At 46.4% G+C, this 22,364-nt stretch overlaps 5 protein-coding genes across 6 annotated transcripts; 3 read left to right on the top strand and 2 right to left on the bottom strand.

Moving 5' to 3' along the window:
* Positions 1 to 1,988: 1,988 nt before the first annotated feature.
* LOC134038852 (proteinase-activated receptor 3) lies at positions 1,989 to 5,118 on the bottom strand. 2 transcript variants are annotated; one of them, XM_062484465.1, is made up of 2 exons: positions 4,879 to 5,118; positions 1,989 to 4,462 (listed from the first exon to the last, which is right to left on the bottom strand). In XM_062484465.1, the coding sequence occupies exons 1-2, from the start codon at positions 4,943 to 4,945 to the stop codon at positions 3,381 to 3,383; spliced, it is 1,149 nt and encodes a 382-aa protein (XP_062340449.1). In that variant the 5' UTR covers positions 4,946 to 5,118; the 3' UTR covers positions 1,989 to 3,380. The 2 variants fall into 2 exon arrangements, with proteins under 2 accessions (XP_062340449.1, XP_062340450.1); XM_062484466.1 differs by having other exon boundaries at positions 1,989 to 4,442; positions 4,871 to 5,118.
* Positions 5,119 to 9,147: 4,029 nt separating this feature from the next.
* On the top strand, positions 9,148 to 11,606 carry LOC134038841 (proteinase-activated receptor 1-like). Its single transcript, XM_062484451.1, has 2 exons — positions 9,148 to 9,322; positions 9,667 to 11,606. The coding sequence occupies exons 1-2, from the start codon at positions 9,259 to 9,261 to the stop codon at positions 10,911 to 10,913; spliced, it is 1,311 nt and encodes a 436-aa protein (XP_062340435.1). The 5' UTR covers positions 9,148 to 9,258; the 3' UTR covers positions 10,914 to 11,606.
* A 582-nt stretch (positions 11,607 to 12,188) lies between these two features.
* On the top strand, positions 12,189 to 14,100 carry f2rl1.1 (coagulation factor II (thrombin) receptor-like 1, tandem duplicate 1). The gene is made up of 2 exons (XM_062484543.1): positions 12,189 to 12,367; positions 12,658 to 14,100. The coding sequence occupies exons 1-2, from the start codon at positions 12,295 to 12,297 to the stop codon at positions 13,722 to 13,724; spliced, it is 1,140 nt and encodes a 379-aa protein (XP_062340527.1). The 5' UTR covers positions 12,189 to 12,294; the 3' UTR covers positions 13,725 to 14,100.
* A 987-nt stretch (positions 14,101 to 15,087) lies between these two features.
* On the top strand, positions 15,088 to 17,612 carry f2rl1.2 (coagulation factor II (thrombin) receptor-like 1, tandem duplicate 2). Its single transcript, XM_062484362.1, has 2 exons — positions 15,088 to 15,282; positions 15,659 to 17,612. The coding sequence occupies exons 1-2, from the start codon at positions 15,204 to 15,206 to the stop codon at positions 16,747 to 16,749; spliced, it is 1,170 nt and encodes a 389-aa protein (XP_062340346.1). The 5' UTR covers positions 15,088 to 15,203; the 3' UTR covers positions 16,750 to 17,612.
* A 3,599-nt stretch (positions 17,613 to 21,211) lies between these two features.
* Positions 21,212 to 22,154, bottom strand: ch25hl2 (cholesterol 25-hydroxylase like 2). Its single transcript, XM_062484814.1, has one exon. The coding sequence runs from the start codon at positions 22,127 to 22,129 to the stop codon at positions 21,212 to 21,214; it is 918 nt and encodes a 305-aa protein (XP_062340798.1). The 5' UTR covers positions 22,130 to 22,154.
* Between the last annotated feature and the right edge of the window lie 210 nt (positions 22,155 to 22,364).

The raw sequence follows: 22,364 nt of genomic DNA on the forward strand, positions 1-22,364 counted from the left end.
CATCTCTCTCCCTCCCTCTCTCCCTCTCTCCCTCTCTCCCCCTCTCTTCCTCTCTCTCCCCCTCTCCACCTCTCTCTCCATCTCTCTCCCTCCCTCTCTCCCTCTCTCCCCCTCTCTTCCTCTCTCTCCCCCTCTCCACCTCTCTCTCCATCTCTCTCCCTCTTACCCTCTCTCTCCCCCTCTCTCTCTCTCTGTCTGTTGTATATCTCTGCCTCTCTCTCATGCTGCTGGTCTCTTGACACCCTACCTACCCCTCAGCCCCGCCCCCTGAAACTCGATGGCCTTTCTCTGACGTCGTGCCTCTTGCCCTTAGCCTCTTACATTTCCACCGGAAGCTTTGCCGCTAGTCTGCTCTTGTCTTCCTCTCTTTACATTAGACCTGTGTGCGTGTGCATGCATGTGTGTGTGCGTCTATGTGAGTAAAGTCCCGTGAGCTAGCTGATTCACCAGCTTCTATTGTGATTCTATTTTAAGTCATGTTAACGAAAAGTTATATATTTGACATCTGCTTTCATGTGTAAAAGCTTTTAAGGGGCTACGGTGTATTGTGTTTAATACAAAAGCTGAGGATTTTAAGTATGACTTGGTACAATAAAGAGAAGCCATACTAACCCATAGTGGAATCAAAGTTAGCAGCAAGATTAATTATAAACCCCTGATTTTTGGCCATGGTCAAATACAATGAAGAGATTAAGCTGTTTATTTTCAGATTGTAAGATTGAGGCATCAGATTTGTCAAATGTGTGTGAAGTTAGGTCAGTCACATGGATTGTGTGTCTTTCAATATCCGCAGCAACAAACACACAATCCAATTTCGTCAAATGAAGGTGATTTCATGAGCTGTGAGGATTATTTGCTGACAACACAAGGACATGCTCTGGTGACGTATCGAATCAAAATAATTCTGATGCGTTTAAGGGCGTTAGTGTGTGGGTAAAACGTTGTACACAATGAACAGGTCTTGAGTTGTGCTGAGGTTCATTTGCTTCCCTGAAACGTCTCATAGTGTGAGGACCAGCCTTAGTGCCAGCTTGTCCAACTGCCCATCTCATGTCACTCTGTGTCCAAAACTTGAAAATATACCCCTTTTCCAACACCCCTGTTCCTACACCCCTGTTCCTACACCCCTGTTCCAACACCCCTGTTCCAACACCCCTGTTCCTACACCCCTGTTCCAACACCCCTGTTCCTACACCCCTGTTCCAACACCCCTGTTCCAACACCCCTGTTCCAACACCCCTGTTCCAACACCCCTGTTCCTACACCCCTGTTCCTACACCCCTGTTCCTACACCCCTGTTCCTAGACCCCTGTTCCCCGCCCAAAAAAGGATCCTTGCATGTGTGTTGCTGTTGTGTGCTCTTCGGTTCTCGTGTCCTCGTTCTTTCGCCTGAGGAGGACCCGACGTATCGTCCGCAGGCTCAAAGTGAATGTATCATTCTAGTAAGTTCTTCGTCGTCGGTTTGGTCGTGAGCAGGCGTGTGTTTGCGTGAGTGGACCCGTGTCTGTTGTGAAAGGGGGATGATTGTGGCGAGATGTGCTACAGACTTGCTACAAGCTAAGGGGGGTCCTGCTGCAGGTTGGCAGTTTACTGGTCACATGCAGTGGAGGATCTAAACCATTTCAACTTGGGGGGGGGGGGGGGGGGGGGGGCAAGCTGGGGCCAGTTGTACTGTCAGAGGGGCCAGTTACATTAAACATTATCGTTGTCATGTAGTTTTCTTCACTGCATTGCAGGCATTGAAGACCACAAAAGACCATGTTTTTTTTTTATTATTCCACAGTTTATTTGTGTTTCCCTTTTTACATTTTTACATTTGCATTACATAATCAGTCTCAGTCACATCAACTGTATTCTACGTTTTTTGTGGTTTCTTGAGAAATGTCATCATTATTTCAGACTTTGCATTTAGGGGGCCCACAAGGGGGTCCAAACTTGCTCTCCCAGGCCCCCCACCCAGGCCCCCCACCCTGGCCCCCTACCCCAGAACCGCCCCTGGTCACATGATAACTGATACATGTCTATAATACATATACATGTCCATAGCATGTACTGTATCAATCTGATTATAGATGTGTTGAAAGCCAGGCACTGCTGACCTCTGGACTGGGACCCGCTCTCGCTGGAAACAATCGATAGAGCTGGTTGTCACTGTCTACCCATTAGCCAAAAGTCCTGTCCTTGACAAGTTTTATTTTGACCACGGATGGTTAAACGGTGCAATGTAAAATATACAAAGGTGGATTCCCCTGGGATCTAACATGTATAAAATAAAGAGTTTCATTCTCTATGACAACAACCGTGGCGTTTTCATTCGGTTGTTCCGTTCGCTTGAGATTCAGTTATGTTGAGTGACCAGAAGAGGAGAAGGCTGATTGGCTGACCAAACCACAGACTCCCGCGAATCAGTGCTCTGCTGAAATACCCGTTTTTATGAGTCCTAATCGCATCACAGCTTTCGATGATATTTATCACGTCATAGGTGGTCATAGTTCACTGGTACAGTGTGGTGGATTGTGGGAAGGCCTGCATGCTACAACATCCATCTCTAACTCACAGCCGTCCTTGGGTCAGTACAGCTGGCATTTACAACACTGGCAACACAGAACCTTGGCTTAGAACTCAGATCTCAAAAGTTTTCCCAAGGATGTCTCCTGGAGAACTGGTAAGCTCTGGAAAGAAATGTGTGAAGGACAATAGAAGTGACACCATCTAACACTTCACCGTGAGAGCTCCTGTCTGGCCTGACTAGATTAGTCGGTCCATCTGAGGATTCTTTGGCAGGCCAGCTGTCTGTCCACACTGAACAGCACTGGAAGAAGGTTGGAGGTGGAAGGAAAGCATGGAAGTAGATCTTGGAATGCTTTTTTTCACAAGCCCTTATGAAGAATCCTTATTTAAAATATAACATGGATGTTATATGTTATATGTGTTACACAGGTGTTAGGTAAGAAAATAATTGCACTGTACATTTTCTCTCTCTGTATCACAAGCACACACACACACACACACACATCCGTGCACTGAGTTGAGCTAACAAACATAGTAACCTATTCATGCACTCGCTGATTACAACCAGGAAGACAGTTCTCTGGTCTGATTACACATCCTGTTTCCAGTTTCTTCTTTTTGGATATCCCGGCATGCAAAACAAAGGACATATTTACATGTCCCATGGACATATCTGAACAGCATCTCTATTTGCAAAGTAAACCTTACAATACTCTTTTGAGTTAAATGTTAACATCATTTTAAGACATCCATTCAACTTCCACGAAAGGCACAGATTTCCGCCTATTTAAAAAAACGACCATTGTCATCTCAATCAGTCAGAGAAGGACTGTCCGAAGTCTGTTCAGGAGCCCGCAGGGCTCGGCTTTTCACGTGGTCACGCTCAGAACCTTCCCCTTCAGGGTGGTGAAGTGTAGCGTCGTGCGGGTTGACTTGGACACGAGGAGGAACAGGAAGGGGTCCAGACACGAGTGCAGGCAGCACAGGCACACGGCCACGCTGAAGTAGGCGTAGAAGCCGTCCTCTCCCTCCGCAAACAGACGGACGTAATGGAGGAAGTGGAGGGTCCCGGCTGGGACGAAACACACCAGGAACATGACAAAGACCAGGGAGCTGGCCTTCACGTAAAGCGCCCAGTCGTAGTGCGTGTGGTTGAGCTCGTAAACGATGAACGCGTAGCAACCCGCGGTCAACACCAAAGGCAGAAGCAGGCCCAGGAAGGTCAGGAACACTTTGTAGTAAATCAGGGGCGCGTGGGAGTTGTAGTCCAGAGGCAGCACGTCGTGGCAGGTGGTGAGGCCTAGCTGAGGGAGTCGGTAGCTCTGCTGGACCAGGAGCTCGGGTACCGCGGCAGCCCCAAAAACCAGCCACACGACCAGGCAGGCCCAGGCGGAACAGGCCCTCTTGGGGAGGCGTCTGTAGAGGAAGGGGTGCACCACAGCCAGGTAGCGCTTCACGCTAATGCAGGCAAGCGTGTGAGCCGAGCAGTAGAGGTTGCCGTAGAAACAAGCGGTGACCATCCGGCAGGTGGCCTCCCCGAACGCCCAGTGGTTGCCGTGGAGGTGGTAGTGGACCTTGGGGAGGAGGGAGAGGAGGAGGAGGATGTCGGACAGGGCCAGGCTACAGTACAGGATGGCGGAGGAAACCATCCTCACTTTGGTGACCAGCGCAGACAAGATGGCCACGTTGGCCGGGATGCCCACAACGATGGCCAGGAGGTAAACACCGGGGATGACCCTGGTGCTGAGTGCGCCGCTGAGGTACTCAGCTGTGCTGTTGCTTGGTAACCAAAGTTCTTCAACGAGGGGGTGAGCGTTGAGGGAAGAATGGGGCGCTTGTTTTTGTGTCCCATTTGGGAGAGAGAGGGACTTTGTTGTAGGGGAGTGTCCTCTGAATGTCCTGGGGTGAATCATGTCAGAGCTGTTCCTGTTGTTTCTCCTGACTGTTTTCCCTGTTGAAGAACTTCAGAAATTAGTGTTTGTTTGTTTTCTCACAACTGCACCAACCATGGAGTATCACACATTTGAGTGTACAAAATACCCTACTCCGACTACCGACTAATCCTACACATGAATCTACACACTTTCTCTACAACTACAGCTATCTACAGCTTTAGGCTACGCATAATTGTCCTCAGGTATTCTAGATAATTTTAAGGTGTGGTTGACAAGTTACAGCATGACTAACCATGCCGATAGCAGTGAAACCAGACAGGAATACTCAATACAAAAAAAAAATTAACATTATAATTGGATACGTTGTTTATTTAATAATTAATTGTCAATACTTCAATCGCAGTGATCGTCCGTTATGAAGGAAGATATACTAATTAAATGTGTGGATAAAGGAGGATTTGAAGTTTCTCACCTTTGGCTTGGAGCGTCACATCCAGAAAAAGAATCGAAAGCAATAAAAATATATACAATTTCCCCATTGCCGACGTGTACCGAATCGTTTGACAAAAACAAAACAAATATATAGCCTAGATTATTAGATAAACGATGTATAACTTGTTTGAGTCCAGCCAAGTCACATTTTATGGACGACCTGAGTCCAATCGAGTTTGTAACGTACTATACGTGCGTATAGGCGGGTGCCCTCACGGTGAATAAACCGCCCCACTGTAAAACAAATCACTCACATGCGGACATCCGAAGAAATAAATATTTAATAAAGAACCGGCTTTTTTTAGACAGTTCCGCATTGGTTGACTAACTGTTCCAAAAATATAACAATATGTTGGTTCACCAACATATTTCACATCTTGACATCTTGACATCTGTATTCATATATGGACATCTCGATATATGAATACAATGACGGAACAATACTGATGTTTTATGTATTCCTTGTTTATATTTATAGTTTATATTGTATATAATTATATTTTCATGTAACTTCTATGTTCTGTGACATGGCTAGTGTGACATGGATAGTGTGACATGGAGGGAATCAGATTGACCAATGACTAACTCAGGAAATGCCTGTCTAGAATAAATTAGGGTCTCTGAAATGAACAGTTTAGTCTTTTCCCATCAGATGCTGGAACAAAACTTCTCTGCACATGCATGTGTGTGTGTGTCACTCACTATCTTTCAATTCCAGAGAGGAAACCACTGTGGTCTTTAGAGACTCTTGTCACGAACAGATTTGAGAGAAAAAAAGAAATTTCCCTGCTCACAGTACTGAGATTGTGGTGAGACGGTCAGTATAGATAGTAAAAAGTCAGTTTCCCATGGAATCACAAGATTGAGAAAAACAACCCAGTAGGATGTGTGCAACCAATATACGTTGTGCTATTGGACGACAACACAATCTTCAACTCGAAAAGGTTTACAGGAAATCACCCGGTAGCATGTGACGCCAGGAAACGCCAGTCTATCTCAGTGTCTGTGTCTCATTATGATTCACTTAAAGACAGCAGGGTCTTCAGGGTCATCTCCCCATTGGGTGTTGTAGCCTAACTGTCCTGTTGCACAGGGACATATGAGTGTTCTGTAAGTCGTTTCATGTCGGGCCAAGTACTTGGTTGTCGAGCCCCCCCCCAACTCTAAGGCCTTGTTCGCAGCTGGCCGCAGGTGGGATCCCTGGCTGCTAACACCGCCTGGTTGTGTTGTCGTGTTTTTCTTGGCGGCGTGTGACACACATGATGCTGGGAAGAGCAGAGATGAGTCTCATGTAAACAAGAACGACCCCTAAATACACACACGCACACACACGCGCACACACAGAGAGCTCTCAGAGTGCGTCTAAGGCTGCATGTAGGCCGGTGTTGATCTCAAGACACAGATCTGTTATAAACATTTACTGTAACATATACAGGCAGGAAGCTGTGTACCTGAGTCAGGGGAACAGTTTGTGACATTCCACAGCTGCACAGTGAGTGGCACTGTCCTTGTGTGTGGGGGGGGGGGGGGGGGGGCTCCCGGGATTCAGACGAGACAAGCTTGAATGGTGCCTAACATGTTTTATCACATGTCCCCAGAAGAGGGCGACGTTGCACTTGTTTGTTCTAAAGAATCCAACCTCCCAACTGTTTCATGTCAGTTACATTGATCTCCCCCTCCCCTCTCCCCCCCTCCCACCTTCCCTCTCAACCTCCCCTCTCCTTCTCCACCTCTCCCTCTCTCCTTCTCCCACCTTCCCTCTCCCCCTCTCCCTCTCCCTCTCCCTCTCCACCTCCCCAGATACTTTTCTCCTCTATGCCTGTATCAGGCAATCAATGATTCACAGTTTATCTTAGGTCTTCATGATTCAATATCAAGATCAATATGTCCGGCCTGCTCCTCCGCAGGGTGTGAAAGGAGCTGATGTTGACTCAGGAAACGTCCAGCTGGCTAACAGAAACAGGAAGGATGAGTCAGACTTCCCCCAGGATTCCCCGCCTCTCCCCCTCACACACACTCCAATGATTTCTCTCCTGTTTTGTGTTTCTGTTTCAAGTCATTTCTTGCCCCGGCACTCCGGATTCGAAGTCTGTCTTTCTCTCTTTTTTATCAAACACACACACACACACACACAGACATTTACTCAGAGTCGGAATCTTTTCACAGTTTTCACAAATCTCCAACTGTTGTAATATGTGTGTTTTATCAGTCAAGTCTATTCCCTTTAATGAAAGGCTCTTGTTAATATCTCTCCCTCCTTCTCTCTCTCCCTCTCTCTCTCCCTCTCTCTCTCCCTCTCTCTCTCCCTCTCTCTCTCCCTCTCTCTCTCCCTCTCTCCCTCCTTCTCTCCCTCCGTCCCTCCCTCTCTCCCTCCTTCTCTCCATCCCTCCCTCCCTCTCTCCCTCCTTCTCTCCCTCCCTCCCTCCCTCCATCCCTCTCTCCCTCCTTCTCTCTCTCTCTCTCTCTCTCTCTCTCTCTCTCTCTCTCTCTCCCTCCCTCCCTCCCTCCCTCCCTCCCTCCCTCCCTCCCTCCCTCCCTCCTCCTTCTCTCCCTCGCTCCCTGTCCTCCTCCATAACTGTTGAGAATATCCAGGGTCACACTGTTGAATCCTGTTGTGTTTATTTCACAAAATCTTGGTACACTGTGATCTTTGCAAAAGCAAGATAATGGTTGTTATATATCTACGCTAGTTTCTTAAGAAATATCTGTGTCAGCTTGGTGTATGCCCAATTCCAAATAAACTATCTACAGTAAAAAAAAACTAAAGTTAAACAGCTGCACAGCTGACAATATCTGCTAGCCAAGGACATCCTCCTAGATCTTTTAGGTTAATGATCGACTTGTGAACAATGGAAGGTGTTTAGTGTAAGAAGACTAAGGCTAAGGCTGTCTGTAAAGCTTAATCAATATGCTGTTATTCTGGAAAACTAAACTACTATTTCCTTGTATAAACTCAAACAATGTTTCAATTACAGACTAGAAATCTAAATAGATTTATAGCAATCTTGTCATAGCTGTTCTTATACTGGGCCTGTGTTGTGTAGTTACTATCTAAGTCGTGTTGGATAGGGTCAATGTAAGACCCACATCTGTGGTCTGTCGATTGTAGGAGTTCAAATCAGTGGTGGCATTATCTTAGCTACCTCTTGTCACATTGTTCTACAGCTTAATATTCAGCAGTCGAATGGAATGTGGACAATTTGTTCTACACTTCAGCTGTCGAAACAACGAGAAGAGGTTTTTTTTCTTTTCTACAGCCAATTTACTTTCCCAGGGAAAACTGTCCCTGAAAATAGACAGGAAAACAGAAAATGTTTTAAGTGGCAAGCAAGGTCAGATCTGTACAAGAATTCTGTTGATCTACCAAACACACATTGAATGCAGAGTCACATCTGAATAAGGTTTGTTGTTTTAGGTGAAATCCATAAGAAAGGCTGTTTGTTTCATTGTGGACCAGCAGATGTAATTGTCAAGCAGAACAAGTGAACCAAAATGTCTTCCTGTTCATTTTGTATACATCCTGCCTAACAGATCACAATCAGAGTATTTTTTGGGAAGTTCTGCATTTTGTGCAGAGATAGTGTTGTTTGTAAATTAGCATAATTATGGTACCAGCGGTTCAGCTGTGGAAACACAGGTCTACTCCACAAGCTGAGCATCCAATCAAATCAGATTTCTTGCATTTCTAATATCTAATATTAATAATAATATTACTAATATTTTTAGGAACTAATCTTTACAACCAAAACGTGATTTAAAATTCCACCTTTGGAGTGAATAGCTGACTACATCATAGACTTTGGAAAGGGCATCACTAGGCTGGTTAGTTAGAGGGTCAAATGCTCTACTAGTGTGCAGCTTACAGTTGAGAGGAGACTGAATTCGTCAAGAAATTAGATTGTGACACTTCTGTCATAGATATCCATCTTTGCATTTTGTAGTCCTGTGCAGACAAGCACAGATGGTTCCTGTTTCTGGTCAGACAGAAATACATATCTTATCTGTTCTGAAATTGATATAGGCTATATCTCTTTCAAGCATCATTCAGAAAAAAAGATGTGGCCTATTAACGTTTAAAACCCTACTTTTAATGTAAGCATGTCTAATGTTTTTACAACCAATGCGTTATAAATTATAGACAGTCGTTAACCAACACAATTTGATGTCTTCCATCCATGGCTTGTTTGTGTGATGACATCAAAAGAAAGGAATGTGGGCTCCGTTGCGTCAGAACCTGGGGGAGGTGACCAACTCGAACATCGGACCGGACAACTAGTGGCAGGCACTCTGGACAGCATAGACCGCAAACACCTTCTCTTATATTTGCAGAGGGTTTTTTTTCAGGCTAGAACATTTCACCATGTATCTCAAACTATTTATATTTTTGTTGGTTGGAAACGTTGCAACGGCTGCGTTTTCTAACGGTAAGTTCGCTGGAATTTAATTATTTCTCACATGAGTAATGTTCGTGTTATTTGTTTGTTATAGTTTGTGTGCGGTATACCCAAGAGCATGAATATAACTATATTTGTTTAGTAAATGTGTATCTACCTCAACGGAAGATGTGAGCAGACAATGGAGAATGTCATCTAGAATATGCATTTAGAATAATGTTTCATGTAATACACAATTAGTTTTAATTAAAAAAATAATGTTTGAATGCACCATATGACCTCACGATTGGACACAAAGTCACGTTGAAAAGGTTCACATGCATTCCTTTTCCGACGAAAACTGCGACTCAGCCATACTGTTGATTTCTCTTCAGGGAGTTCCATCGGGAGGTCGTTTACCAGATGGAAGGAGTTGGTCACCGATGAGCCGTTGGATCTAACAGAACTAGACGACATTTTAGTCAACACCTCGGAGCAGAGCACTAACAAGTCAACATCTGGACCCAATAACAGATCCAGACCTGTACCTTGGAACCAGGTGACGCGCAGGTACTACCTGTCAGAGGAGGTGCAGAGCTTCCTCCGCGGCCGGGTGTCCACCATCTTCATCCCGTCGGTCTACGCCCTCGTCTTCGTCATCAGCGTGCCGCTCAACGCCGTCGCCACGGTTACCTTCGCCCGGAAGATCCGTCCCATGAAGCCGGCGGTGGTGTACATGCTGAATCTGGCGTGCGCCGACCTCCTCTTCGCCCTACTGCTGCCCTTCAAGATGTCCTACCACTTCGGCGGCAACGACTGGACGTTCGGCCCGGGGATGTGCAGCTTGGTCACGGCTGCCTTCTACTGCAACATGTACTGCTCGGTCCTCCTCATCGCCTCCATCAGCGTGGACCGGCTGCTGGCTGTGGTCTACCCCATCCAGTCTCTGTCCTGGAGGAGCCCCAGGAACGCGGCGCTAGCCTGCGCCGGCATGTGGGTCCTGGCTGTGGGCGGCTCCCTGCCTCTTCTCGTCTCCCGGCAGGACTTGTACCACGAGCAGCTGGGCCTCACCACCTGCCACGACGTCCTGGACGAGGACCTCCAGGGCCGCTACCTGTACTTCTTCCCCGCCTTCTCCTGCCTCCTCTTCTTCCTGCCTCTCCTTGTCACCTCCGTCTGCTACGCGCGGGTGATCTGGGCGCTCAGCGTGGTCCCTCTCGGGGTCGTGGGTCGCTCGCAGAGGAAGGCCCGGGCCGTGGTGATGGCGGCGGCCGTGCTGGTGGTGTTCGTGGTCTGTTTCACCCCCACCAACTCCCTGCTCGTGGCTCATTTCCTGCAGTTTGCTGAAGGGGGCCGTGCCGGGGGTGCCGACGCCATGTACACAGCCTACCTGGTGTCTGTGTGTGTGGGCAGTCTGAGCTGCTGCCTGGATCCCCTGGTCTACTACTACGGCTCGTCGCAGTGCCAGAGACACCTGGCCAGCGTGCTCTGCTGTCGGGCTGGTCCGAAGGGTGGCAAGGGTCTGTACTCTGGTTCGAGCAGGTCCAGCACTAGAACCAGCTCTGGAACCTCCACCCGCATCACCAAGGTGAACGCATTCCAAGAGAGGCACAGCAGCCAGTGCCAGAAGCTACTGGTCTGAGAGGGAGACACGTCTGTTTTCTGATTGGCTGACTGACTGACTGTCTGGCGCACACATGTGCGCCAAACTCCCAAAATGAAGAAGAGAATTGTGAACTTCCACTGTCAACTAGATCAAGGAAACAGACCTATTTTTAAAGAGTAAAAAATGAATATGTGGTTTAAAAAAGAAGAGATAAAGGCTTTCCATTTGTCCCACTAAAGTGGGATAACTTAAGTGGGATAACTTAAGTCCTGTTTATATTTTTGTATGACCTACGCAGCTCTTAAAACTAACACTGAACAATAAAACTACATTGATCTTTACACAGCCAATCTTCATGTATGTTCTTTGAATTAAATTTAGCTTTGTGTTGTCTCTTATAAGATACTCTATTACTGCTGATTCTTACAAATGTTTGTATATTGTTGCATATTGTTAAACGTATAAACCGCCTGCATTAATGCTGTGCACTGTAACCTAACGGAAGTCACATAATTGCACAGTCCTTCACTTGCGTTAGGCTGCCCTCTGCTGGATTACAAGAGTCAAGACATTCTTGGTGCTGTTCAGGTGTAGTTCCTGCAGGTGGCGCTACATATCCAGCTAATCTAAGATGATGTTTTGTATAGGTCAGTTTCTATAGCTGTGCTCTAATATCTCTATTGCTACTGTCTCTGAACATCTGAAAGCCAAATAAATAAATAATGTTTGGAGTAAGTCTTTGTTGAATCAATTTCAATCCCCCCTCCCCCCTCTTTCTTTCTGTCTCACACAAACACCCTCAACCGTTTAATTTTCTTGTTGCAAACACAAACATAGTTGGAGCGACAGGCTGCATATGGCCTCCAATCATTGACCAATGAGAAGAGCAAACCAAACGAAGAAAATGTTGACTCGGTCTGCGTAGGCTGAGGGTATTGCCAGCAGTTTCCCATCAACCTTTGAACTGTGTTCTGTTACAGCTTATAACGGGTGCAATAGAGTGATCATATACAATCTATGGCACATCATTTGTGACGAGAGATGGATTCATGAAAAGTCAGTGTTTATTTAGAAATGTTTTTTTTTTATCACGGTCAAGTCACTTCCAGTTGGGCCTAAATTATGATTTAAAATACAATATTTTCAATAGAATACCATTAAAAAAATACATTCAACATCACTTTACACAAGCAACATCACTTTAATATGAATCCCTTTGATAGACAACCATGGAAAAAGCCAAACTGCTCATTGTCACGTGACCATGTGAGCTCGTTCAGGTTGCCATACCTGCACTTACCAGGGCGTGGTTTGGGTAGAAGAAATTTAAGGCGGCGAAGGCGCTTGTTTCATCTGCATACGCTACACCTGTGTCGGACTACTGGATTACTGTGAAGCACTTCCATTAGGCTACAACATGAATTTCGGGATATTTTGGGTTACCGTGGTACTTACGCTGGCCTGCGCACAGGTCTGTCTTTCTCAGAATGGTAAGATATATTCTCAACTGAACGAGCGGTTAAGCGTTTGTGAAATAGCACTTTTGTTCATACGCAAACTACACATGACATTCAACTGTCAATATTGTATATTTCACTTCATCAATTTCCGTTATTTTACTTAATTTACTGATCTTTCTTGAGGTATAGATTTAAAGAATAGAGGCACTAGACAGTAGCTAGTAATTTAGATTCCGCAAATTTACAATGACAAGTCGTTTTTTCTAAACAGATTCCGTTTAGGCCTACTAATAAAATCTCTCCTTCCTACTATGACTCAGAAAATACAGAAACCAGAGGCTTCACTGGTGAAGAAAACCTCGACGGGGTTGTGGTGAGCACCACAGGTTTCCTGATTCTACAGAGTCGTCTTACCACCATCTTTCTCCCGATCGTTTACATCTTTGTGTTTGTCGTGGGCCTGCCCACCAACCTCGTCGCTATCTGGGTCTTCCTCTTCAGGACCAAGAAGAAGCATCCAGCGGCCATCTACATGGCCAACCTGGCCATGTCTGACCTGCTGTTTGTTATCTGGACTCCCCTGAAGATCGCGTACCACATCAATGGCAACAATTGGATTTTTGGAGAGGCTATGTGCAAAGTCGTGACGGGGTTCTTCTATGGAAACATGTACTGTTCCATTGTTTTTATCGCTTGTATTAGCGTTCAGCGCTACTGGGCCGTAGTTCACCCTCTCTCCAAAAATAGGAGGGACAACCAAGTGGCCATCGCAGTCTCCGTCACAGTTTGGGTTGTGGTCTGGCTGGCCTCTACTCCCCTTTACCTCTATGACCAAACAGTCTTGGCCACAAACATGAACATTGTCACCTGTCATGACATCACTAGACCCAGCCAGATGACCATGGCTGCGGGTTACTTCCTGACCATGGGAATTCTGGGATTTGCGGTCCCTATGATCGTGTGCGTTGTGGCCTATATCCTCATGCTCAGGTCGCTAAGGAACTCCATGACGGATGCCACCATCTGCAAGAAGCGCCACAAGGCCGTGGTTCTGATCATCACAGTGCTGGTCATGTTCCTGGTGTGCTTCACCCCCAGTAACATCATGCTGGTGGTGCACTACTCCCTCCTGCTGGCCGGAAGACTGAACAACGGTTACGGCTTCTACATCACCACCCTGTGTCTGGCCAGCCTCAACAGCTGCGTGGATCCCTTTGTTTACTACTTCATCTCCGAGGAGTTTCGGGAGCACGTGAAGAACACGCTGAAGTGCCGGAGTCAGAGGACGGTGGAGAGGATGAGGGTCTCGTTCAGCGCCCTGAAGTATTCCAAGAAGAACAGCGCCTACACTTCCAGCACGGGGAACACCCAGAGCAGCTCCTGCTGAGGGGGGCGTTAAGGGACGGGCGTTCGTAAGGACAGTTTGGGGGATACTGAATACTGACATTTTAGGATGCCGTTAAAAGTAGTCTAACTTTGTATGACTTGGAAATGAATGTGTGTCTCGTTATGGACTTCTTTTAATGTAATCTGACCTCTGAATATCTTGGTACTATTCTCTCACCACTGAGAAGGGGCACTTGATATTCATCAAGTTTAAATGACTTAGCACTGAGTTATCTTTACGTTAACTATGCAAATGTTTGTAAATGCACAAAATGTTTATATTGTACCAGTGTATTGTTGGCCGTGTGTGTGTATTGTTTCTAACATGAATATGTGAAGATTATTTTTATTTAAAAATAAATATATACATTTCTTAACTTCTTGGGCTCTGTTTTACAGTTTCTCAGTTGCTTTGGTACATTTCTCGAATCATCCTTTATATTTGCAAACCAGTAAAAGTTGAAAAGTTCAACCATTGCATTTAATGACTTATTCAAGGAACTACTGCCTATATGATTTGAGGGGTAAGGCTTTTCAACAGGGAACCAATATATTTTGATCAACATTACATGATAAATTGATAATGTAGGAAAAACCAGACACTTGTACATAATCGATGCATGAATGTACCAAAACATTTGCAATTTGTAAAAAAATAAAATAAATAGATTTTATGATGTGCACAAGTGACTCGATGATGTGGAGTTTGAACAATAGTTTTGAGAATTTCAGTTGCGTCAGAGAAACAGTCAGCGTGTTGCTATTTGATGCCGTTTCCTCTTTTAACCCTTGTGTTATCTTCGGGTCATTCTGACCCATCAGTCATTGTGACCCACCGTCGTATTGCGACAGATTTACTGCATACAAAGACAAAGTGAAGCATTTTCTTTTAACAGCTAGGCTGTCTCAGACCCCCCACATTGCAAAGGTTAAAAGAAAATTATTTTAATTTGTTTTTGTATTGGGTAAAATTGGGTAAACACAACGATGGTTCATTATGAACCTTTGAGTCATGTGACCCGAAGGCAGCACGAGGGTTAAGTTCCCACAAACAAAATAATTGCTGAACACACTTTACAGCGGACAAGGGGGAGATGTATTACTCACACTATAGGTTATGCTGTTCGCCACATATTTGCTTATCTTGTATAGGCCTACTTGTCTACAACCAACTCAGACCATTTTGAAACCAACCTATCATGGGCAACTGATTTGGCTGTTTTAAGTTACATTCTTCGTCATTGCATAACCGATTGCAATTTACACCTGTGTGTGTGTGGAGATGGAGGAAGCGAGAGCGAATGCGCGTCGATAATGACGTTGGAACTACAGGTAACCTGATTCCGTACGTTTGCCTTTCGTTGTTGTTAGGGTGTGTCATTCTCTGTTTAGTACAAGAGGGTATCGAAAGTCGAAGAGGTTATTAAACTCCCGGACCAGAGGATAAATACATGTTCTGCTGTTCACACGGTACAGGACCATGGCATCAACGCGGAAACTTTCTTTCTTGTTATTATTCGGTTTTCTGTGTTCAACAAGTTCAACAAATGCTATTCAGGGTAAGTCTATCGCTGACCCGATCTATGTAAATCTAAATTGAGCTTGCATCGTCTATCGTCTAAGCTGCTTCTTATTCACCCAGGATAGTCTCAGTAGAGCGATTTTGACCTTAAATCGCCCTCAACTCTTAAGTTTCCCGTTTTCTTGGTGGCTTTAGCCATAAAATGATCGCCGCATAGATGAACGTGTCTAGAAAACTTGTCATGTGTTGCGTACGTTTTCTGTACTATGGTAGGCCCACGTGATTGGGGCTACTTAAAAAAAACGTTGATTTACTAAGTAGTGCTACAGCGCAAGGTAGAAGGGATTTTTCTGTCATTGAATTCATGCCATGAGATATCAATAACGTGTCTTTCCGATCTCTTGCCCATGAAGGAAGAGGATTTATTGGTGTTGTGGACCCGAAGGATTCCGGTCTCGTTCAAGTAGACGAGGCGACGGCCGACGCCCTCAAGAGCGGCCTGACCACCATCTTCCTCCCCATCGTCTACATCGTGGTGTTTGTCGTGGGCCTGCCCGCCAACCTTATGGCTCTCTGGGTCTTCCTCTTCCGGACCAAGGTGAAGCACCCGGCGGCCATCTACATGGCCAACCTGGCCCTGTCGGACGTCCTCTTCGTCATCTGGACTCCCCTGAAGATCGCGTACCACATCAACGGCAACGACTGGATCTACGGCGAGGGTCTGTGCAAAGTCCTGATCGGCTTCTTCTACGGGAACATGTACTGTTCCATCCTCTTCATCGCCTGCCTCAGCGTGCAGAGGTACTGGGGCGTGGCTCACCCCTTGTCCCACCAGAGGAAGAACAACACCATCGCCGTGGCCGTCTCCGTGACGATCTGGGCGTTCGTCTGGCTCACCACCACCCCCCTCTACCTCTACGACCACACGGCCAAACTCAAAGACCCCAACATCACCACGTGCCACGACGTCAACGTCATCCGCGACCTGAACGACGCCTTCCAGGACGTCAAGTACCCCTTCTACTACTTCATCCTGATGGCCGTCCTGGCCTTCCTGCTTCCCTGCCTGGTCATCGTGGTGGCCTACATCCTCCTCCTCCGCGTCCTGTCCGACTCCATGGACGACGACGGCAGCAGCAGCGGCAAGAAGCGGCAGCGGGCGCTGGTGCTCATCGCGACGGTGCTCGTCACCTTCCTGGTGTGCTTCGTGCCCAGCAACGTCATGCTGGTGGTGCACTACTCCCTGCTGAAGGACGGCGTGGTGAACAACGGCTACGCCTTCTACATCACCACCCTGTGCCTGGCCAGCCTTAACAGCTGCCTGGACCCCTTCATCTACTACTACGTGTCGGAGGACTTCCGGGAGCACGTGAAGAACACGCTGAAGTGCCGGAGTCAGAGGACGGTGGAGAGGATGACCGTGTCCTTCAACTCCATGAAGTACTCCAAGAAGAGCAAAGCCTACGTGTCGGAGTCGGGGACCACGCAGAGCAGCTCCTGCTGATGGTCGGAGGAGGACCTTGGGACATGGGTGGGGGGGGGGGGGCGAAGCGTCTCTGAGGCTGGGATGCACCGGATTCGATGCGAGTGCCTTTGGGTCGTGGAGGGAGGGCGCCTTTTGGATGGTGAAGGGGGGCGTGGACACGCATCGCGGATGACCTCCGCGGTCTGAAGTGGGTCCCGGTCACTGACGACATCTAACGCACACAGAGGGATTGTGTTACTAACTTGTAATGCAGCAAAGAGTTTTAGACTGACGTTTTTAGTAGGCCACTTTTGAACTGAGGGCTGTTGAGCCGCCTGAAGAATAGAAAGTTACCTTAGTCTTCATGACATGTGGCTGTTTTCTGGAGTAATTGTGAAGTGAAGAAGACAAACATGTCAGTTAGCGTGTACGTAAATGAGAACATTCACACGATTTATAGGGAAGCATTTTGTCAGTTGTTTCATCACCAGCAGCTGAGGAAGACTGACGCAACCCAGTCATGTGACTTCAACGGTGGAAATGGTCAAGGGTCAAGTTCAAATATTTAAGCACTGAGCAGTAAAATACCAAACACTTAATATGAATGTATCAGATCTCTGATGATGGCCTTTAAGAGTAAGAAGTCAGTGGGACTGTCAATATGAATTCAGTCCTCAAAATTAATAGAAAAACTGGTCAAAATGAGTTGCTTTACTTTGTTTAATGTCAGTTATGACAGTTCGCAGGGACTGTATCCATGTACCCTTTCCCACAGCTTTGACTGCAGTATCAATACGACTGTCTATGTTCTTTTTATACTGTGATATTTGAATGCAACGAAATGTGTCTAATGCTTTTTAGGAGGATTCTTTAATAAAAACATGTTTTCTTTTTTAAATCGATACTTTCTCACTTTTGACTCGTGACCTTCAGTCGATTACTCACCTTCCATGGTTTCAGGACGATAATGTGACATGAATATTCATTGACATTCACCATTGTATTCTTCCACCGATGTGGAAATACAAGATGTCTGGTATTTCTGGAATGTGTCCGGCCTACTTTCAGTGTAACACAAAATGGCTGGTATGAAGTCTACACATCTGTAGTATTCCACAAGAACACAGCTGCCCTACCTGTGGAATGTCTAGGATGATGTCACAAGGAACAGGAGCACTGAGGCTCTCTTTTTTCCCATCAGAGAAGTCTTGCTTGTTGTGTCAGCAGAGAAGAGCCAGTGAATACCTTAACCCTTGTGTTATCTTCGGGTCATTCTGACCCATCAGTCATTGTGACCCACCGTCGTATTGCGACAAATTTACCTCATACAAAAACAAAGTGAAGCATTTTCTTTTAACTGTCGGGCTGTCTCAGACCCCCCACATTGGAATGGTTAAAAGAAAATTATTTTTATTTGTTTTTGTATTGGGTGAAATTGGGTAAACACAACAATGGTTCGTTATGAACCTTTGGGTCATGTGACCCGAAGGCAGCACGAGGGTTAAAGCAGAACAGGACATGTCTTTACTCTCCTTGCTGGTTCTGCGGAGCAGAAACTGAAGCAGGTATGACCCGAGGGCTGTGACAACACCAGACAAGTTTGCCACAGTATAAAGTTTGTCCATAGAGGTAGAAGTTTTTGTATATATGATCTCCTACTCCCTAGAGTCCTTTATATTTTAAATAGTCAGTTTGCCCTACCAGCCATTGGTGTGATATATTATCAGACTTAAGCTAAACCAAGTTTACCAGCAAGTGAAAATACATTCTATCCAGCCTGCCTTCCATGTGCTATAACCTCATTCTACTACAGAAAAAGGAATGAGGTTATACTACTACAGACGATCTTGATGTAAGACGCTGTCCTGTGAGTTCAGACATTTCTACATTTCCGGTTGTGCCGAGCACTGGACTATAGACAGCCTTTACACTGTGTCAATATCCCAGTTATGCGTAGGTTAAAGATTGACAATGGACACGGATGAAAGGAAGGGGGCAAGGTGATTCTTAGGCTGGGTGGGGTAAGAGGATCCAGTCTTTAACCTGTAGATAGGGGGGTCGTCTGGACAACAATCTCCCGTTGTCCTTACAAAGCTCTCTGTGTCTATTGTTCTGATCTGACAATGTGGCAGAGGTGAGGTCTCCTCCTTTCTACACACAAACACACACACTTTGGATGTGGGTGTGTGTTTTCAGAAACATCCACATTTCCAGAAAATACTGACACACAAAACAATGAGCTTGTTGCCTCACAATGCAGAAGAGATTGTCTGTCTTGAGCTGTTCCTGGGTGATAGATGGCTGCCTGCTGTTGTCATAAGAACTAGAATTAAAATACCTGCCTTTTACGTCCCTGAGACGGGACCTAGCTGTCCCTTAGGGGTTGAACGTACTAACACAGTCCCCTTCACATTCCTGCCATTCTATCACACAGGCACTTTACAAAGGCTTGTGAGTAGAAACATAATTGTGAGGGTTGTTAAAAGGAGTTGCTATAGAGCTGTCTTAATGTTCTAACAAAAACAGTATTATTTAATAGTCCGATTATTACTTTTATTACTATTATTACTACTTTTGCAAGTCATCAAGGGAAATGTTTTGCGTTTTATTGTCTGCAATTGCAGTGCATTAGGAATATGATCTGTGACTGTGGTTTCGATAAGATTGTTAGACCAGATAAAGAGGAAGAGAGAGGACAGTAAATAGCTGGTGACACACCGAGAATGTCCCCGAGACTCACCATAAGCATCCTGAGAGAAACTAACAAGTTATGACTCACTATTGTTGTTTCTATTTTTCGTCAGTGCAGGCCAGTGTCTCGTGGCCTAAATATGGCAACTGTTGCACCTCTCCCACCTTGTCAGGACATGCCAAACCTGTTCTACAGGTGTGCTCACCTTGGCAAAAACAACCCGACAAAGCACAGAGTCGAGGTTTGAGCTTTAACTAAATAGAATCTACCTTTGAGTTCAAGACAGAGATTTAGAAAACGAGGGAGGCAATGAAGAGAGAGATAGAGCATTGCATTGTCTTTCATCCAGCTTAGTTACAACATCACATGTCGAGTTTGATCAATTTTAGGCGAACAGAACTTGAACATAAGACTATATCTGTGGTCTGGAGTTAAAATACTTATTGTATTTAGGTTATAACGCTGTGTGTGTGCTTTTGTGTATGTGTGTGTGTGTGTATGTTATGTTGTTTTGTCTGTGGTTCTTCTTTGACCAAGTGGAACTCTCGTCATAGGAAGTGTAGGGTGACACCTACTGGATGGTGTGTTGAACAGCATATATTTACGAAGACGAGATGCTGCCAGGAGGGCACACCAAGAATGTAGTCATCATCACACTCATCACCTTGCAACAATCAAATTCATAGCCACCTGAATAACTAATATTTAAGGTGTATCTCAACATGGGAACCGAATTCAATCGTTTTCGTACATCTGGGAAACAGTCCAGCTCCCTTTTGCTGTTTTAATCTCGTTAGAAGTCTCGTTACTACGATAACAAGCCTGCTTTTGACGAATACTAAGGATAATACCTTGCTTTCAGTTTTGTCTCAGCAGCAGATAAAGACGATAGATTACAAAGGTGTTTTGTGGTTAGGAGTGCTGGCGTTACCGTCCCTGCCAATAGGAGCGTTGACTGTGCCTGAAAGAGAGGCTGCTAAATTAGTATTGGCCCCACGCTTCACTGTGGGGCACGGCTAAAAGACATCATTCATGTCCTTGGATCGTTGGTCTTCGGATCGTTCCTCTTTGTGTGTGTGTGTGTGTGTGTGCATGTGTGTGTGCGTGTGTGTGTGTGTGTGTGTGTGTGTGTGTGTGTGTGTGGGAGAGAAAGAAGAGAGAGAGAGGAAGACGGAGATTCTCTGCACACTTGCAACATCTACAGCGTGTCAGTTACGTATGAATGCGTATAATACACACAACACATCATCTACACTGTATGTACTTTCTGCACATTATTTTTATTCACAAGTAGTGAAAAATACAAATAAACAATTGGCACCTTCCAATAAAATGTTATTGAGCCACAATCACATTTAGAGGTGTTATTTGTTTTTGTTTTAAGACACTTTCAGACAACATACATGGACGTTTGACCTCAGGACGCCACCCATCAATCCAAAGAAACTGACAGTAAGTTCTATGAAAAAAAATATATTTTTAAATTAATGACGGGGTATTGTATCGTCTTCATCGATGTTTCCAGATCCTCGAGAGCGGAGGTGATGTGCAAATGTCCGTACATTCGCAAGGCATCGCACTTCTAGTAACATCGTTTGTTTTCGACTAAACGGGGGAAGAAGAGTGGGGGGGGTGGGGGGAACAAAAGAGAAAGAGAGCGAGAGACTGACATGGAGAGAAACAGGCAAGAAAAGGAGGTGAGGGAGACACATGGGAGAGACAGGAAGAGAGATAAGAGATAATACCAGTGAGAGACCAGTATGGGACAGAGGGGGAGGGGTGGGGGGGAGGGCGGAGGTGTAAGAGAGACTAACTCACACCCTTTCGTTTTTCTTTTCTTTTCACGTCGTCCGTGGTTGCTGTGGCGACGTGGCCGGAGGGACGGGGCATGGCGTTGGTCCCCCCCAGCCAGTCCCAATGTGCAAAGAAGGGAGCGAAGTGAGTGCCAGGCTTCTGGTGGTGGGCGTCGTGCTTGGGCGTGCCTCCCCACAGCCCGAAGGGAACCAGGTTGTGCATGGCCCAGGGGAAGTCATAACCGCAGTGGTCCTCCGTGGACACCCAGATGTTGAACAGCATGAAGCCCCAGGCGGTGAGGCAGTGGCACTGGAGCAGGATGGGGTCCGCGGTGGCCCAGAAGCCCACGCTGAAGAGCTCCCAGCCGGACAGGTACTGGGTGACCAGGCTGAAGGGCTGGTTGTACTGGTGGTGGATGGCGTGGAAGGTCCTGTACAGCCAGGGCACGCGGTGGTGCAGGAGGTGCCAGAGGTAGTACTGGAAGTCAAACACCACGGTGCAGCCCAGGATGCCCAGCACGAAGCCCCACAGGGTGGGAGCTTCGCGGGGGAGGGGCGTGGGCGGCCTCCACAGCCATTGGGCGGCCGCGGCGGGGAAGATGTAGACCAGGTGGTTGTAGGTGGTGACGCCCAGCGTGGTCCAGATGTTCTCCCAGGTGACGAGCTTGTCCGGGTGGAGCTTGTAGCGGTTGATGCTGGGCCAGGTCGGGGCCAGCAGGTCCAGAAGGGTGTAGATAAACACCAGAAGGAAGTAGAGGGATATGGAGAGGACCACGGGGAAAAGAGGGCTCCTCAGGTGCTCATGATGGTTCTGGTGGAGGTAATCCCAGGCAGGCTGTAGGACCGACTGCTCAGAGAGTCTCAGAGTCAAGTTGGCTCCCTCCGACATCCAGGGAAAAGACACGCCGCTCAGTAGAATGCCAGTGCTCGTCATTGGAACGGCCAGGATTGAGGACTCCTCTCTTGAAGAGGGTTATATCTCACAGGCTTTCCTGACCAGGTGACGCGAAGGAGGATTCCTATTAGTCCACTCAAGTCGGATGGAAGATCTTTTGACGCTATCTTGTGTGTGTTTTTGCAATGGCAGATGATCTGGTGTGGTTTGTGCCAAATTGGGCTGGCGGTCTGTCTTAAGCTCTTATGTATGTTCGAAGCGCCACCTCCTCCTC

The sequence above is a fragment of the Osmerus eperlanus genome, chromosome 18 (assembly GCF_963692335.1).
Source record: "Osmerus eperlanus chromosome 18, fOsmEpe2.1, whole genome shotgun sequence".
Lineage (NCBI taxonomy): Eukaryota > Metazoa > Chordata > Actinopteri > Osmeriformes > Osmeridae > Osmerus > Osmerus eperlanus.

What these genes read in the sequence shown, in the direction of transcription:
- f2rl1.1 (XM_062484543.1), top strand. Translation starts at nt 12,295, where the DNA reads ATGAATTTCGGGATATTTTGGGTTACCGTGGTACTTACGCTGGCCTGC. An exon ending in GGTCTGTCTTTCTCAGAATG is followed by an intron (nt 12,368 to 12,657) that starts GTAAGATATATT and finishes ACTATGACTCAG; the next exon opens with AAAATACAGAAACCAGAGGC.
- LOC134038841 (XM_062484451.1), top strand. Translation starts at nt 9,259, where the DNA reads ATGTATCTCAAACTATTTATATTTTTGTTGGTTGGAAACGTTGCAACG. An exon ending in AACGGCTGCGTTTTCTAACG is followed by an intron (nt 9,323 to 9,666) that starts GTAAGTTCGCTG and finishes ATTTCTCTTCAG; the next exon opens with GGAGTTCCATCGGGAGGTCG.
- LOC134038852 (XM_062484465.1), bottom strand. Translation starts at nt 4,945, where the DNA reads ATGGGGAAATTGTATATATTTTTATTGCTTTCGATTCTTTTTCTGGAT. An exon ending in TGTGACGCTCCAAGCCAAAG is followed by an intron (nt 4,463 to 4,878) that starts GTGAGAAACTTC and finishes GTTCTTCAACAG; the next exon opens with GGAAAACAGTCAGGAGAAAC.
- f2rl1.2 (XM_062484362.1), top strand. Translation starts at nt 15,204, where the DNA reads ATGGCATCAACGCGGAAACTTTCTTTCTTGTTATTATTCGGTTTTCTG. An exon ending in TTCAACAAATGCTATTCAGG is followed by an intron (nt 15,283 to 15,658) that starts GTAAGTCTATCG and finishes TTGCCCATGAAG; the next exon opens with GAAGAGGATTTATTGGTGTT.
- ch25hl2 (XM_062484814.1), bottom strand. Translation starts at nt 22,129, where the DNA reads ATGACGAGCACTGGCATTCTACTGAGCGGCGTGTCTTTTCCCTGGATG.